This window comes from Gymnodraco acuticeps, unplaced genomic scaffold, assembly GCF_902827175.1.
Source record: "Gymnodraco acuticeps unplaced genomic scaffold, fGymAcu1.1, whole genome shotgun sequence".
NCBI lineage: Eukaryota > Metazoa > Chordata > Actinopteri > Perciformes > Bathydraconidae > Gymnodraco > Gymnodraco acuticeps.
Window position 1 is genome coordinate 202,810 of NW_022990110.1, and position 17,335 is coordinate 220,144.

At 43.1% G+C, this 17,335-nt stretch overlaps 2 protein-coding genes across 12 annotated transcripts in view; both read left to right on the forward strand.

Annotated features, from left to right (window-relative positions):
• The first annotated feature begins 2,475 nt into the window (after positions 1–2,475).
• Positions 2,476–5,615, forward strand: LOC117546332. The gene is made up of 7 exons (XM_034216532.1): positions 2,476–2,626; positions 3,105–3,404; positions 3,950–4,003; positions 4,175–4,203; positions 4,350–4,391; positions 4,482–4,892; positions 5,302–5,615. Exons 2-7 carry the CDS (start codon positions 3,194–3,196, stop codon positions 5,593–5,595), a joined length of 1,041 nt encoding a protein of 346 aa, XP_034072423.1. The 5' UTR covers positions 2,476–2,626; positions 3,105–3,193; the 3' UTR covers positions 5,596–5,615.
• Positions 5,616–6,779: 1,164 nt separating this feature from the next.
• The window catches only part of LOC117546331 (histone H1B-like), a 96,682-nt gene continuing 86,126 nt past the window's right edge, over positions 6,780–17,335 (forward strand). For all 11 annotated transcript variants that reach the window (XM_034216530.1, XM_034216520.1, XM_034216531.1 and 8 more), the window contains exons 1-2: positions 6,780–6,878; positions 9,983–10,280. In XM_034216530.1, the coding sequence (XP_034072421.1) occupies positions 9,983–10,280 (298 nt within the window). In that variant the 5' untranslated portion in view covers positions 6,780–6,878. The remainder of the gene's footprint in view (positions 6,879–9,982; positions 10,281–17,335) is intronic.

Genomic DNA, 17,335 nt, shown 5'->3' on the forward strand with positions numbered 1-17,335 from the left:
ACACCTGAACATCAGCAGGAGAGGACTCTTTAAAGTAGAGACACTACATACTGATATACACCTGAACATCAGCTGGAGAGGACTCTTTAAAGTAGAGACACTACATTCTGATATACACCTGAACATCAGCAGGAGAGGACTCTTTAAAGTAGAGACACTACATACTGATATACACCTGAACATCAGCTGGAGAGGACTCTTTAAAGTAGAGACACTACATTCTGATATACACCTGAACATCAGCAGAAGAGAACTCTTTAAAGTAGATACACTACATACTGATATACACCTGAACATCAGCAGGAGAGGATTCTTTAAAGTACAGACACTACATACTGATATACACCTGAACATCAGCAGAAGAGAACTCTTTAAAGTAGATACACTACATACTGATATACAGCTGAACATCAGCAGGAGAGGATTCTTTAAAGTAGAGACACTACATACTGATATACACCTGAACATCAGCAGGAGAGGACTCTTTAAAGTAGAGACACTACATACTGATATACACCTGAACATCAGCAGGAGAGGACTCTTTAAAGTAGAGACACTACATACTGATATACAGCTGAACATCAGCAGGAGAGGATTCTTTAAAGTACAGACACTACATACTGATATACACCTGAACATCAGCAGGAGAGGACTCTTTAAAGTAGAGACACTACATACTGATATACACCTGAACATCAGCTGGAGAGGACTCTTTAAAGTAGAGACACTACATTCTGATATACACCTGAACATCAGCAGGAGAGGACTCTTTAAAGTAGAGACACTACATACTGATATACAGCTGAACATCAGCAGGAGAGGACTCTTTAAAGTAGAGACACTACATACTGATATACACCTGAACATCAGCAGGAGAGGACTCTTTAAAGCAGAGACACTACATTCTGATATACACCTGAACATCAGCAGGAGAGGACTCTTTAAAGTACAGACACTACATACTGATATACAGCTGAACATCAGCAGGAGAGGACTCTTTAAAGTACAGACACTACATACTGATATACACCTGAACATCAGCAGGAGAGGACTCTTTAAAGTAGAGACACTACATACTGATATACACCTGAACATCAGCAGGAGAGGACTCTTTAAAGTAGAGACACTACATACTGATATACACCTGAACATCAGCAGGAGAGGACTCTTTAAAGCAGAGACACTACATTCTGATATACACCTGAACATCAGCAGGAGAGGACTCTTTAAAGCAGAGACACTACATACTGATATACAGCTGAACATCAGCAGGAGAGGACTCTTTAAAGTAGAGACACTACATACTGATATACACCTGAACATCAGCAGGAGAGGACTCTTTAAAGTAGAGACACTACATACTGATATACACCTGAACATCAGCAGGAGAGGACTCTTTAAAGCAGAGACACTACATTCTGATATACACCTGAACATCAGCAGGAGAGGACTCTTTAAAGTAGAGACACTACATACTGATATACACCTGATCATCAGCAGGAGAGGACTCTTTAAAGTAGAGACACTACATACTGATATACACCTGAACATCAGCTGGAGAGGACTCTTTAAAGTAGAGACACTACATACTGATATACACCTGAACATCAGCAGGAGAGGACTCTTTAAAGTAGAGACACTACATACTGATATACACCTGAACATCAGCAGGAGAGGACTCTTTAAAGTAGAGACACTACATACTGATATACACCTGAACATCAGCAGGAGAGGACTCTTTAAAGTAGAGACACTACATACTGATATACACCTGAACATCAGCAGGAGAGGACTCTTTAAAGTAGAGACACTACATACTGATATACACCTGAACATCAGCAGGAGAGGACTCTTTAAAGTAGAGACACTACATACTGATATACACCTGAACATCAGCAGGAGAGGACTCTTTAAAGTAGAGACACTACATACTGATATACACCTGAACATCAGCAGGAGAGGACTCTTTAAAGTAGAGACACTACATACTGATATACACCTGAACATCAGCAGGAGAGGACTCTTTAAAGTAGAGACACTACATACTGATATACACCTGAACATCAGCAGGAGAGGACTCTTTAAAGTAGAGACACTACATACTGATATACACCTGAACATCAGCAGGAGAGGACTCTTTAAAGTAGAGACACTACATACTGATATACACCTGAACATCAGCAGGAGAGGACTCTTTAAAGTAGAGACACTACATACTGATATACACCTGAACATCAGCAGGAGAGGACTCTTTAAAGTAGAGACACTACATACTGATATACACCTGAACATCAGCAGGAGAGGACTCTTTAAAGTAGAGACACTACATACTGATATACACCTGAACATCAGCAGGAGAGGACTCTTTAAAGTAGAGACACTACATACTGATATACACCTGAACATCAGCAGGAGAGGACTCTTTAAAGTAGAGACACTACATACTGATATATATGATATATATGAGTCGTTGAATCTTTAAAAAACATTTTCTCCCTCCGCCTCGGACTATTTCTCCAGTTATTTTTCTTTTTCTTGCTGCACAAACAGAAAGTAACAGCTCCACAATCACCCAGAAAACCCGGACTGGATCAACAGAAAACCCGGACTGGAAGGACTGACTACCGTGAGTAAGAGGATAGATTAGATCAACTTTATTGATCCCTATTTGGGACATGTTACAGTCACAGCAGCATAGATAAGACATTACACATGAATTATAGGTAAATACAATACAATTTAAGATTTAAGATTCAGAATCAGTGCATTACAAGGTGGCATCCTTACACACCTCTTTTTTTTGGACTGTTTGTTAATTCAATATTCTGAAAGAAAGCCGAAGCGGTCTTTGAGATGGATTTTGAGGGAGATTCCAAAATTTACCTTTTTGATTTTCTTTTATACAGATATTGGTTGTGTGGTTATCTTCTTATCTTTGCATTGAAAGTGGTTCAATGTGTTGGGACTTACTTTACCTTTGACTTAACATATACACAACAATATCCAAATCGCAGGACATTTGTTGAAGCCAGAATATCCGTTAACATCTCGGAGTGGAGCTGCAGAAAACCAGCACAAACCGTTTCCTTTCTCTGGTGTTTCAGATGTCGGAAATCTCAGAGGAAGATTGGAAGAGAGATCTGACCATCATCCTGGAGGATCTGTCTTCAGCACAGTTCATAAAAATGAAGGAATGTTTGAGGGGTTTCCTTCAGGTTCTGAAGGACAGCCGGTCCAGAGAAGAGATGCCTGGGTCACGATCATTGAGTTCTACGGGAAAGAAAAGTCGATCCTCGAGATGGAGAGAGTGATGGAAGAGATACCGAAGAGAAAATCTTTAGTTCAGCATCTGCTGAAACCCTACGTTCAGAAAGTGAGGAGCAAACCGGAGAAACAGCAGCATGGTGAGGAAATCCACTAACAGAATTCATCCCACGCCTATGTTCAGTTAAGCATGCTCAATAACACTTTACTCAAGTGTGGGATTATACTTCAAAGATGTGTTTCAAAGCCAAGTTCTTAAAAAAGCTACTACCATGATGTTGTGACTTTGGATTGGATATAGAGAGCACAAGATGAACATGATTAACTCTACTGTCAACCAATCCAAATGATCCAGAGTCCAACACATCTTCCAAATGGAGCAAACCTGTATCAGAATCAGTCCAGAGATATGGCCGCTTTCTGGTTACAATCTGACGTATTTGTAATCTGCCATTTTTTAGATATTGTCTGCATATGCTAGTAAATGCAACTTGTGCTAATTGTGTAACTTCTGCAGGTTAGCATCCGGCAGTTTGTATGTGGACCCTACTCTACATTTCTAACATAAGACTTTGGGGTCTCAACATGTCCGGGTTCACAACAGGACTCTATGAGCTGCTACATAATAAACATAGGTGTAGAACAATCATGTTCTGCTGAGTAAATCATGTTTTAAATGTTCCAGAGAAGAAGAGGAGACGTGAGGAGGAGCCGGAGGAAGGAACCAGTCCTGCAGCAGGTAGGTGAAGTGTTGGTAGATTGGGGCCAATCACATCAAGTGCATCGTCCGTTGTTTAAAACATTAGGTTCAGTTCTGTTAGGTGGGCTGGTTGTCTTAACGAGACGTATTTTAAGCTGAAAGTCTGATTGATCACGAGACCCTGAGTGATGTTTGTTTCTCCTGTTAAAGATCAGCTGGAGGGAAGCCAACCTGTCAAGGTAAGAGTTGGAGAGGAAGAGGCTTGAGACGTTGTGGCACCTGTCGGCCACCGCAGTTACCCAACTCACAACATTCATCATTAAAGAGTCACGGCCGTAAACCTTTGTGTGATATAAAGTAAACATATTTCTTCCTGCCCTGTTAGAAACCGAAGACTCGTGACTCCCAGGATGGAAAAGCTCCATGGGTAAATCTTATTTCTTAATTATCACTTGCAGCTTTGAGACATTTACTTTCTCCAAGCTGAGTTCATGGAGAGGCTTTTCTTTGTGTGCAGAGGAAATCCATCTTTGATCTAAAATCCAGTGGAATTCTTGAGACGGAAGAGATTGTTGGGAAAGTTGTTAAAAAATCCGAGCTGCTCACATCCACGATAAAGACCTTTTATTTTTTTCTGGGCGTCGCCGACGAGTCGGCCAGCGTCAAACTGATGGTGTGCGGAAAAGATCACCATCGAAAAGTCAAAGAGGGGAGCTCCTACATCTTCAGGAATCTAACACAAGATGGAATATATGTGAAGGTCAACGCATCGAGCAAAGTGTCAGAAACAAAACCTGTCATCGTCCCGGAGGAGTTCGAGAGAGAAGCTGAGAGACTGGTTTATCCTGAGAGTCCGCTTACCTCCATTAAAGACATCAAATCATCTCGTCCCCAGACACACGTGAGCGTCAAAGGAACCGTCACCGAGGTGAGTTCAAACTGCAGACCTACTTTACTCTCAAAGAGCCTGGTTACGATGATAATGCATTCAAAATGATCCGCTTCGCCTCGGGCCGAACCACGCCCCTTAGCTGTGATATAATGAGCATATACCACGGCCTGTCGTGAGCTATTGCTTAAATATATATATACAGTGGGGCAAAAAAGTATTTAGTCAGCCACCAGTTGTGCAAGTTCTCCCACTTAAAAAGATGAGAGGCCTGTAATGTTCATCCTAGGTACACCTCAACTATGAGAGACAGGATGGGGGGAAGAATCCAGGAAATCACATTGTCTGATTTTATATATATATAAATATTTATATATATTTATAAGGCAGTTTGTTTTGAAATGTTGTGAAATATAAATCATTGTTGTTTCTCTGCTGCTTTTTTCAGATCTATCCCGTCAACAAAGTGAAGGTGAAACACAAGGAGAAGAAGACGAATCAGCGAAGCTTCAAACTGAGTCAGGAAGATGAGGAAATCAGCGTCACCATGTGGGACGAGGCCACCAAGCTGATTAAATACCTTTCAGTCGGACACGTCTTTCTTCTTGAATACATGAAGCCCAATGAGTACCGTGAGAAAGTGTCTCTCAACTCATCTAAGTTCACCAAAATCACCAAGGTACCTGCAGCCTCCAGTCGGACATGTTGTCTCTGTGATGACAGCTTTCCTCAACATTTCTAATTCTGACTTTTTCCTCAAAATTCTGATTTTTTCAGACTAATAATGATTCAAACTCAAACTAAAAGGTGATGTTGCTGAAACAAGGCCAACCTGAAAAGTAGTTTAAACTGATGTTTCCTGGCGGCTTGTTCCACAGAAGACATCATATGGAAGCTAAATAGCCCCCAAAGCAAAATGCTCCTCACCTTAATCTGAAGACTTTACCTGATGTTTTCTCACGTCCTGAACATTGACCGTTAACGTGTCTTCATGCAGGTTCAAAGTGTCGGCATCCGGAAAGTGACTCGAGATTAGAGGGATCAAGGAAGCCACGCTGAAGGAGACTCACCTGGAGGTGGAATTAGACGCAAAGCTGCGCACGCTCATCGTGGCGTCTCGACTTCTGGCGAAAACGCTCGACTTCCAGCTGAAGACAGGCTTTGGTGATGATCTCCTTGAAAGAATACCGCTCTCAGTGGAGGCTGAAATACAAGGAAACAGAATCATCAACATGGCAGACCCTGAGAACATCTGATGGGGAGTTCTGCAAATTAATGAAAAGCTCGAAATGTTGAACTTTTTCTAAAAATTCTGACTTTTTTCTCAAAATCTCAAAATTCTGACTTTAAAAAAAACTCAATCTTAATTTAATAATTGATCTCCCTGTTTTTTATAGCTTGTGTTTGAAGTTATTAGTTTAATAAACTTCACATTAATAAAGAACCTGGTGTTATTGTTGTGTTTATGAATCGGTCAACGTTCAGCGATCCAGAATCAGAAAAACAACGTAAACTAACAATAATTATCATGTATTTAAAATGTGTTTTTACATGTATTTATTTGTCATTTACATATTTTTTTAAATGTATTATAACGTAATAACTAATTAAAACGTTCCCCTATTCAATGTTCCCCCAGTCATTCATTTTTTTTACTTTAGTATTTATGGTTGATTTATTATTCATAAACAAAAACACCAAGCCTGAAGCTGATAATACAAAATAAAATGCCATTCAATTTAACAAAAATTATAAGAAAATAAATATTCCATCATAATCTTTAATCATTTCCCTTTATTTAACTCTTATTTAACATGTATTTATTTTTATATAAGACACACTTTTGTAATATGTTAATGAGATCCTGTTCTCAATAAATGAAACTTAAGGAAGGTTTATTTTGGGCCAAACCATTCTTCACTGGAGGGTGAAGTCCAAACAGCTTCAGACTTCCCGCTCCTCTGACTTCCTCTTTATAAATCTGATTAAAACATAAACCCGGCTGAGGTTCAAGGAAGAGACGCAGTAAGTTCACTCTCAGCTTGTTCAGAACATCTATCTGTGAGATACATGTCATTATACATTTACTTAAGGGTTACTTAAGGCTTAACTTAAGGGCTACTTTAAGGGTTACTTTAAGGGTTACTATAGCCCGCAGCGAGGGCACAAGTCTGATCATTGAGAAAGAAGCAAAGAGAACTGCAAACAAAAAGATATGTTATAAAAGACGAATAGTTTACATGATTACACAAATTATTTATTTGCAAGTTATAGCTTTACGTTTGAGATGAGGTTTCTGTAGCTTGACTGAGTTTTCTTTTCTCTTAAACTCTTAGTTTTGCTTGATCTTAACGGCACAACCTGATCCCATACGTCGGAGCTCCTTACAAAATATATATTATATGTCACGTTGCTCTATTCTAATATTCTCAATGTACAGCGTTTGGTAATGACAGCGTGCTCCTTCTGCAAGCGAGTGCTTGCAGGATCTGGAAATCCCACGTTCAGAGAGTATTGCTGACTTCTGATCACTTCCCTGAGAGAAATGTCTCCCGACTTCAAAACGTTGGCTGCGCAGCGCGGGCTCAGCCTTCAGAACAATGTCAAAACGAGCCATGAGAAGTCGTCCGAGGCAAAGACGCAAAACGTAACTGTCTATCGCCTCTGCAACGATCTCTATCGATGCGTTTGATTACGCATCGAGAGAGCACGCAGTTTATGTCCATGCGGACCAGGAGGAAGGCTTGAGTTCAGGCTGGGCTACATCAGGTCAATTCAGTTCATTTATTGTAAATGGTTTGTTCATATTTTGACAGAGGCGGCTGGTGGATTGTTTTCTAGGTCGGGCTGTGCCACGTGCAATCAATTTCAGCCAGGGGCGGCGGGTGCTGTAGGCTCGGGAAGGCTAAGCCCTCCCAAATATTTGTGTCATCCTGGTAAAATAAAAATATAATATTTGTGTCTTTGACATTAGCGCTGCTATGCAGCCACCTGTGCCCTGTACCACGAAGCCAGTTCAACAGACCCTGGATATGCTTGAGTTATCTTAACTAACCCTAACAAACGCGATCTCGCTAAACGGTCCTACGGCGCTGGTTATCAACTGGGTAAATCAAGCCAGGGTTTCTCTCTCCAGCTGAGAACGCGTTCACGTGAAAGGGGCGGGGTTAGCTACGTTTGACCAATCACAAACAGGGACAAGTGTACTGACAGCGCAGCGTCATACTTCATTAATGAAAAGTAAACTAATATTAGACAAATATGAACTTTAAACATCCATGACTTAAACATATAATCCAGGATACAAGCCACATAGTTGCACCTGCAAGGAGAATACAGAACAACTGGTTAAAAAATAACTACCAAGTGTTTCAAAGCGTACAGGTTTATGATATCACTGCCCCGTCTAAGACACGAGGGGATCTGACTTTAATTACATTTGACTCCAGTGTTTCCTCAACATAATGTGTTGCTTAAAATAATACTTCTGCATGCAGTCTGTGACGCTGTGAGTGTTGCACGGCCAGATACGGCTCAGCTGACTCAGATCAGGAGATATATGATACATTATGATATTATATCGATGTACTGATTGATGATGTGATATGAATGATAAGTTCGACACGTCGGCGTCTTCTCTGCATACGGCAGTTTAAACTCTATTTCCTTTATCCTGTAATATGACTTGAGAGATTTAAACTCCGCACACTGAGCTCTGATTGGTCAGCAGGCGGTGCTTTCACTGAGTTGATCTCTTTTCTATAGACGCCGGAGGCGAGCAGCGTCAGGTAAAAAAAAGTTATTTAGCCTTCAGTGTTAATTTACCAGTCTTTCATTTTAATGCCTTCATTAACTATTCAAGCATTTGAGACTGAGGACTACAAACACTTTAAAACAATGGCATTAGCAATACTTGCATACATATGTATGTATATATAATGTATAGGCCTATCATTTATATATATGTATGGAAATATATATATATATATATATATATGATATATGTAATGTATGTATATATATATATATATGGAAATATATATATATATATATAATAAATGTATGTATATGTAAGCTAACTCAAAAGCCCCACAAAACTTCATTATTTTGGATAAAATATGCCTGTTTTTATCCACCTCCTCATTGTGTTCCTAACCTCCTGTGGGCGTCGTCCAGCTGCGTAGCAGTTGCTTACTTGGGGTGATACAATAATCGCCCTTTTCGTATTAGTTTTGAGGACGCTGATTGGCTACATTTCATGACACATCTTGAATCAGCGATTGGCTAACCTGCTCCAGAGACTCCGTGGGGCTCCATCGCCCCAGAGCTGAACTTCAGTCATACAGTGAACTAGGAAAAGCATGTATTTTGCGCAAATTATTTAAAAATCATATTTTCCACATACAGTGGGGCAAAAAAGTATAAATCCTACAATGTTATTTCCTGGATTATTTCCCCCATCCTGTCTCTCATAGTTGAAGTGTACCTAGGATGACAATTACAGGCCTCTCATCTTTTTAAGTGGGAGAACTTGCACAATTAGTGGCTGACTAAATACTTTTTTGCCCCACTGTATTTCTGGGTGCATTCCATATTTTAAACACAAATGTTGACACTTTATATAATTAATTAGTATTATTATTAATATTAGTATTATTTTTTTTAATAATGTTTTTGTGTGTGGTTAAGGGAGGGTGGCCCTCTATCGCCCCCTACTGGCCAGACGCCACTGTATTTTTATTTGCCTGTTTAGGCACAATGGCTGCTAAAAAAAAAAATCATTCATCTTCATGTTGACATGAAAAGTGACCGCACTTCGGTGTCTCTGTTCATCTTTTTTCTCTCCATGCCCTTAAATGTTCTGTGTATGAATTGTTTAAAAAAATGAATGAATGAATGAACATTAGCGTCTGCTTAGTACCCAAACATTAAATATGTCTCATCATTTAAACATGAAAAGTAAAATGACGGGTAATAATGGATTATATCGGAAATGTTAGGATCCTGTCCGTCAAAATGACGAACAACGAAAAAGTCCAACACCACCACTGCTGTTGGTGTCACTGTTTAGCAGAGGGAAGACAGCACTAACAGACTGTTACCGCCCACCTCCTCCTGTTTGTGCTCAGATGGACCTGAAGGCGTTGGAGACGAAGTGGAGGACGGCGCTGAGCTCCATCCTGGACGAGCTGACGGAGAACGAGTTCCGGAAACTTCTGTTTAACCTGGAGAAGATCCCTCAGGGGAAGAAGGAGGGGCGGCCGCGGGGCGACATGCCCAGCGTCATCATCCAGTACTACAGCACCGAGATATCCATCGCACTCATCGACAAGCTGATGAAGAACCTGCCCAGGCTGGACGCCGCCGTGCAGCAGCCGCTCAGAGGCATCAAGGACGAGCTGAAGAAACTCCAGGAGAAAAGCAAAGGTCAGCTCAGCGGGGGTCGTGTTGGGCGAGAGCCAGACCTCCTTCTCAAAACGTTTTATATAACTCTTTAACTTATTTCGTAGCAGTACGAACTGAAACAGGATCAGAAGAAGTCGCTGCAAGCAGACAAAGTTCGAAAATAACTTATAAGACAGAAAACAGAACCCGAGCAGACCCCTGGAAACTCTGTTAAACAAACGTTGCATTTTGTATATTTCTAAATGTGTGGTGAAGGCCGATGAACCTCCTCTCTGATCCTTCGTACACATAACGTTTCCGTACACGTTTTTGTACCCGATTTTTTTACTTGTTCCCGGAAATGTTTCAGTACACGTTTCCGTACCGGATTCCGTGCACGTTTTCCAAACATGTTTCAGTGCACTTTTCCGTTTCCATAAAGTTTCCGGACACTTTTCCTTCAAGGGGACCTATCATGCAGAATGCACTTTTGTACGTCTTGTATACATGAAGATGTGTCCCCGGTGTGTCAGGGAACTCACCAAGTGTCAGAAAATACAACCCTCTCTCTTTTCCTCCGAACCCAAATCTCTAAAAACGGGGCTGCAGTGGATCCGATACAGACTGATCCAGATTTGAAATATCTCTGACGTCAGAAACGAGGAGCTCCGCCTATATGGGCAACTCTCCACCAATTAGGGGAATGAGAGGTTGGGCCACGGCCGGCCATTGCCGCTCGAAAGCGCTGGAGACGCTGTAGTACATATGCCAGGCCTGTAAATGGCGCTTATTAGGATAAGGTTCAAATGGGTACTTTAATTAAGTGGCGCGGTAATAAAACAAACAGAAGGTAGACGGGGAGAGAGAAGCTGCAGCTCCCTCTCCCCGTCCGGGCCGTGGTTAAGAGACCACAACGCTCCGTCACCTAACTATATCTCATAATTTGGCTCCTCCTCTTCAGTGGCGGCTGTGGTGACGTAGGGGGTCCGCTCGCCTCGGTCTTCAATGTCCGACATCGCGTTAAACAGAGGATTTCGACATTTTACATTCATTGCTTACTTCCACGCGCCTTTTCTCCCCCTTATTTCTTTCATGACTTTTTATTTAATGCATTATAACGGCTGTAATAGTTACTTTAGTAATACTGGAAGTGCTTTACGGCAGTTATCATTTACGGTAGCCCCGGACGTCATAGCTACTAGGGCTGTGCGATTATGGCAAAAATCATAATCACGATTATTTGGGTCAATAATTGATATCACGATTATTTTGACGATTATTCATTGACCATTTATTGAACTTTAAAACAAATAATATTTTACCAATAAACAAGATCAACAAATATGTTGGAGCGCACTTCCAAAACCATACTAAACATATATTAATATGATAAATAAAAATAAATTAGACCAAAATAAATGAAATCAAATATGATGCAGTGCACTGTCACAACCTACTGAACACTCCTTAACATATAGCCAACATGTTGGTAAAACATATTCAACATATTCCACTCAGTTAAACGTTGAAGGCTGGCCAACCGTCATGGTCCAGAAGTAACAGGAAATAAATGTTGAACTACAATTTAAGACCAAATAAAATGTTTAGGCCACCATGGCAAATGCTGGTAGGGCTGCTCGTGAAACACCAGCCTGTTGACATGGTCTGGTTTCAGAGATGAGCGCAGGCAGGTGACGATAACCTGCACTGAAGACCCTCTCTGAAGAGGAACTTGTGACAGTGCTGCCACATATGACACAGGAAGAAAAGAAAAGACTCTGAACCCTTTCTTTGCCATTATATAAAAATAGTGTTGCTCCAAAAGTATAAATGAGGCTTACTAATAAGACAACTCAGATCTGAAGCTCACAGGAATCTGCTGCCAAAGTGCAATAAAAAAAGACAACATTAATAGAATCAAACCCTTTTTTTGTTGCATTTTATTAGAGTATAAAAATAAATGCCTTTAAAATAGGATGCAAGCAACACTAGTTTCTTAACCTGAATTGATAATAGACTATAATCAATTTAAACAGAACAGATCTTAATGTTTGTGTGAGCCTCTCCGCTCACACAGAGTTCAAATATGGACGGAAAGAGCAGGTTCGTGTAACACAGGCGTTTATTAGCTCCAAACAAAAGTATCCACGGGTCTCCAACGTTGCCCGTGTGGCAACCTTCACAGGTCCTTTTGCCACCTTCCAGGATCCTGCCTACTGCACACAGCCCAGAACCAGGTTACGACATGCTTTTATTCCGGCACTGATTACTTGATTCCGATCAGCTGTCTGGCCTCCGGCCGAGCACCTCCCTTCACTCCAGCAGCCGGCGCCCTAACCACACCCCGCTGCCACAGTTTGCATTCTTATATTTTGTACAATAATTATAATGAATAAGTTCAAACAAACTCAAACTTACAGCAGATTAATAACGGTATCTAACTTGAGTTTTTATTATATCAAAAACCTGTTGAAATGCTTCTGTTATTTTTACTGTCCCCAAAAAGCGTGTCGGCAGCCTCCAGGAATGCTTCTTTCACAACTTCGCCGTCTTTGAAAGACTTCATGTGTTTCTCAAGAACGTGACTGACACGATAAGATGCTCTGGTAGCAGCCTTGCTCTTGTTGTTGGGCCTGGTGGAAATGGACTGCTGTGCATTTAGCTGTCCTTTCAGGCCCCTCCCCTTTTGGGAGCGTAGGGCAGAATTAGGAGGGAATTCCGTCTCGTAGCGTTTGTGCACTGTTTTGAAATGCCGCTCCTAAATTACCCTTCTTCGATAAAGCCACGCTCGCATTGCAGATGAGACAGATGGACTTTGAATTGGAATAGATACAAAAATAATCATCCTCCCACTCGGAGTGAAAATTATATATTTTGGGCTTTTTTGCTTCTGCCATAATAGCGGTCTTGTGTGTGTGCGGACTGTCACTCCTGTTGACACGGACAATGTCAGCGAAATACTGCCCACTGCCCACCAGCCACGCCCCGACACATGGGGTCACGCCGGCCAATCACAAAACTTTGATGCGTTCAGGTGCATTATTCTGGCACAGGAAGATTATGTTATAGGACATTAATGATAACACAGAATATTGTTGTTCTATTTTTAGACACATCTCGCGATCGACTGGGAATCTCCCCGCGACCCTTCTTTTTAATGAGTTGCTGCTCTTTTTCTGACATCTTCGCTTGCGCTGATCACTCACAACACATGTCGCTCCCACGTGGCCGAGTGGGCTTTTAGGGAGGGGCGAAAGCGCACCCAGCAAAAATAATCGTATTTTGTCAATTATGCTGTTTTCATAATCGTCGCAAGCCATAATCGTAATCGCGATTAAAATACGATGAATTGCACAGCCCTAATATATAACGTTAGCTTAGCCAAGCTACATTTAGAAAACACGCATTTTAAAAGGGTTTTTCGCCTGCCGTCTGTCTGCAGACTTGTCAAAGCATTAATTCATGGTTTTTACTAACCGGTATCAGTATGTTGTTACTTCGGCATCATTTTGAAACGTGTATTACAATTAAAACACGGTCAAATATGTTCATCTTGTTGTAGTTGTAGCCCCCTTGCCAGCGATTCTCTCTCTAGTTTAGCATACTCAGCCCGACTCAGCCTGGTTGTTCCTGGCCCTAGAACCACGATTTTATGGGGCCAGAAAAACTGTGAATTAGGACCCGCTAGCCGGTACTAGGCCAAGCGGAAACGCAACCAAAAACGGGTCCCGCACGGCTCGGCACGCTTAAAGCGAGCTCCGCGCTGCACTGGAAACGCGCCATTACATCACCAGAAGTCCTAATTTAAGGGGTCATTTCTCCCACCAAAAATATTTTCCACCAGCCGCCACTGCTGCTAATGTACAGGAGGAAGAGAGATACACTGTCTGTCTAGTTGGCTTACATAACAGTTAAAGTTTACAGCCTAAAAAACATGGAGCATTTTTTCCCCTTTTATTCATTTTGATGTCAATTTGCACATTTCATGGTGACGCTCAGCCTCTCCCCTTAACTCCTAACAATCATCGTCATGGTGACGCTCAGCCTCTCCCCTTAACTCCTAACAGTCATCATCATGGTGATGCTCAGCCTTTCCCCTTAACTCCTAACAGTCATCGTCATGGTGACGCTCAGCCTCTCCCCTTAACTCCTAGCAGTCATCATCATGGTGACGCTCAGCCTCTCCCCTTAACTCCTAACAGTCATCATCATGGTGACGCTCAGCCTCTCCCCTTAACTCCTAGCAGTCATCATCATGGTGACGCTCAGCCTCTCCCCTTAACTCCTAACAGTCATCGTCATGGTGACGCTCAGCCTCTCCCCTTAACTCCTAACAATCATCGTCATGGTGACGCTCAGCCTCTCCCCTTAACTCCTAGCAGTCATCATCATGGTGACGCTCAGCCTCTCCCCTTAACTCCTAACAGTCATCATCATGGTGACGCTCAGCCTCTCCCCTTAACTCCTAACAGTCATCATCATGGTGACGCTCAGCCTCTCCCCTTAACTCCTAACAGTCATCATCATGGTGATGCTCAGCCTCTCCCCTTAACTCCTAACAGTCATCATCATGGTGACGCTCAGCCTCTCCCCTTAACTCCTAACAGTCATCATCATGGTGACGCTCAGCCTCTCCCCTTAACTCCTAACAGTCATCATCATGGTGACGCTCAGCCTCTCCCCTTAACTCCTAACAGTCATCATCATGGTGACGCTCAGCCTCTCCCCTTAACTCCTAACAGTCATCATGGTGACGCTCAGCCTCTCCCCTTAACTCCTAACAGTCATCATCATGGTGATGCTCAGTCTCTCCCCTTAACTCCTAACAGTCATCATCATGGTGACGCTCAGCCTCTCCCCTTAACTCCTAACAGTCATCATCATGGTGACGCTCAGCCTCTCCCCTTAACTCCTAACAGTCATCATCATGGTGACGCTCAGCCTCTCCCCTTAACTCCTAACAGTCATCATCATGGTGACGCTCCTAGCCTTCTCCCCTTAACTCCTAACAGTCATCATCATGGTGACGCTCAGCCTCTCCCCTTAACTCCTAACAGTCATCATCATGGTGACGCTCAGCCTCTCCCCTTAACTCCTAACAGTCATCATCATGGTGACGCTCAGCCTCTCCCCTTAACTCCTAACAGTCATCATCATGGTGATGCTCAGCCTCTCTCCTTAACTCCTAACAGTCATCGTCATGGTGACGCTCAGCCTCTCCCCTTAACTCCTAACAGTCATCGTCATGGTGACGCTCAGCCTCTCCCCTTAACTCCTAACAGTCATCGTCATGGTGACGCTCAGCCTCTCCCCTTAACTCCTAACAGTCATCGTCATGGTGATGCTCAGCCTCTCCCCTTAACTCCTAACAGTCATCGTCATGGTGACGCTCAGCCTCTCCCCTTAACTCCTAACAGTCATCATCATGGTGACGCTCAGCCTCTCCCCTTAACTCCTAACAGTCATCGTCATGGTGACGCTCAGCCTCTCCCCTTAACTCCTAACAGTCATCGTCATGGAGACGCTCAGCCTCTCCCCTTAACTCCTAACAGTCATCATCATGGAGACGCTCAGCCTCTCCCCTTAACTCCTAACAGTCATCATCATGGTGACGCTCAGCCTCTCCCCTTAACTCCTAACAGTCATCATCATGGAGACGCTCAGCCTCTCCCCTTAACTCCTAACAGTCATCGTCATGGTGACGCTCAGCCTCTCCCCTTAACTCCTAACAGTCATCATCATGGTGACGCTCAGCCTCTCCCCTTAACTCCTAACAGTCATCATCATGGTGACGCTCAGCCTCTCCCCTTAACTCCTAACAGTCATCATCATGGTGACGCTCAGCCTCTCCCCTTAACTCCTAACAGTCATCATCATGGTGACGCTCAGCCTCTCCCCTTAACTCCTAACAGTCATCGTCATGGTGATGCTCAGCCTCTCCCCTTAACTCCTAACAGTCATCATCATGGTGACGCTCAGCCTCTCCCCTTAACTCCTAACAGTCATCATCATGGTGACGCTCAGCCTCTCCCCTTAACTCCTAACAGTCATCATGGTGACGCTCAGCCTCTCCCCTTAACTCCTAACAGTCATCATCATGGTGATGCTCAGCCTCTCCCCTTAACTCCTAACAGTCATCATCATGGTGACGCTCAGCCTCTCCCCTTAACTCCTAATAGTCATCATCATGGTGATGCTCAGCCTCTCCCCTTAACTCCTGACAGTCATCATCATGGTGACGCTCAGCCTCTCCCCTTAACTCCTAACAGTCATCATCATGGTGACGCTCAGCCTCTCCCCTTAACTCCTAACAGTCATCATCATGGTGACGCTCAGCCTCTCCCCTTAACTCCTAACAGTCCTCATCATGGTGACGCTCAGCCTCTCCCCTTAACTCCTAACAGTCATCATGGTGACGCTCAGCCTCTCCCCTTAACTCCTAACAGTCATCATCATGGTGATGCTCAGCCTCTCCCCTTAACTCCTGCAGTCATCATCATGGTGATGCTCAGCCTCTCCCCTTAACTCCTAACAGTCATCATCATGGTGACGCTCAGCCTCTCCCCTTAACTCCTAACAGTCATCATCATGGTGACGCTCAGCCTCTCCCCTTAACTCCTAACAGTCATCATGGTGACGCTCAGCCTCTCCCCTTAACTCCTAACAGTCATCATCATGGTGACGCTCAGCCTCTCCCCTTAACTCCTAACAGTCATCATCATGGTGATGCTCAGCCTCTCCCCTTAACTCCTAACAGTCATCATGGTGACGCTCAGCCTCTCCCCTTAACTCCTAACAGTCATCATCATGGTGATGCTCAGCCTCTCCCCTTAACTCCTAACAGTCATCATGGTGATGCTCAGCCTCTCCCCTTAACTCCTAACAGTCATCATCATGGTGACGCTCAGCCTCTCCCCTTAACTCCTAACAGTCATCATCATGGTGACGCTCAGCCTCTCCCCTTACCTCCTAACAGTCATCATCATGGTGACGCTCAGCCTCTCCCCTTAACTCCTAACAGTCATCATCATGGTGACGCTCAGCCTCTCCCCTTAACTCCTAACAGTCATCATCATGGTGACGCTCAGCCTCTCCCC

What these genes read in the sequence shown, in the direction of transcription:
- LOC117546332 (XM_034216532.1), top strand. Translation starts at nt 3,194, where the DNA reads ATGTTTGAGGGGTTTCCTTCAGGTTCTGAAGGACAGCCGGTCCAGAGA. An exon ending in AGGAACCAGTCCTGCAGCAG is followed by an intron (nt 4,004 to 4,174) that starts GTAGGTGAAGTG and finishes CTCCTGTTAAAG; the next exon opens with ATCAGCTGGAGGGAAGCCAA. An exon ending in AGGGAAGCCAACCTGTCAAG is followed by an intron (nt 4,204 to 4,349) that starts GTAAGAGTTGGA and finishes CTGCCCTGTTAG; the next exon opens with AAACCGAAGACTCGTGACTC.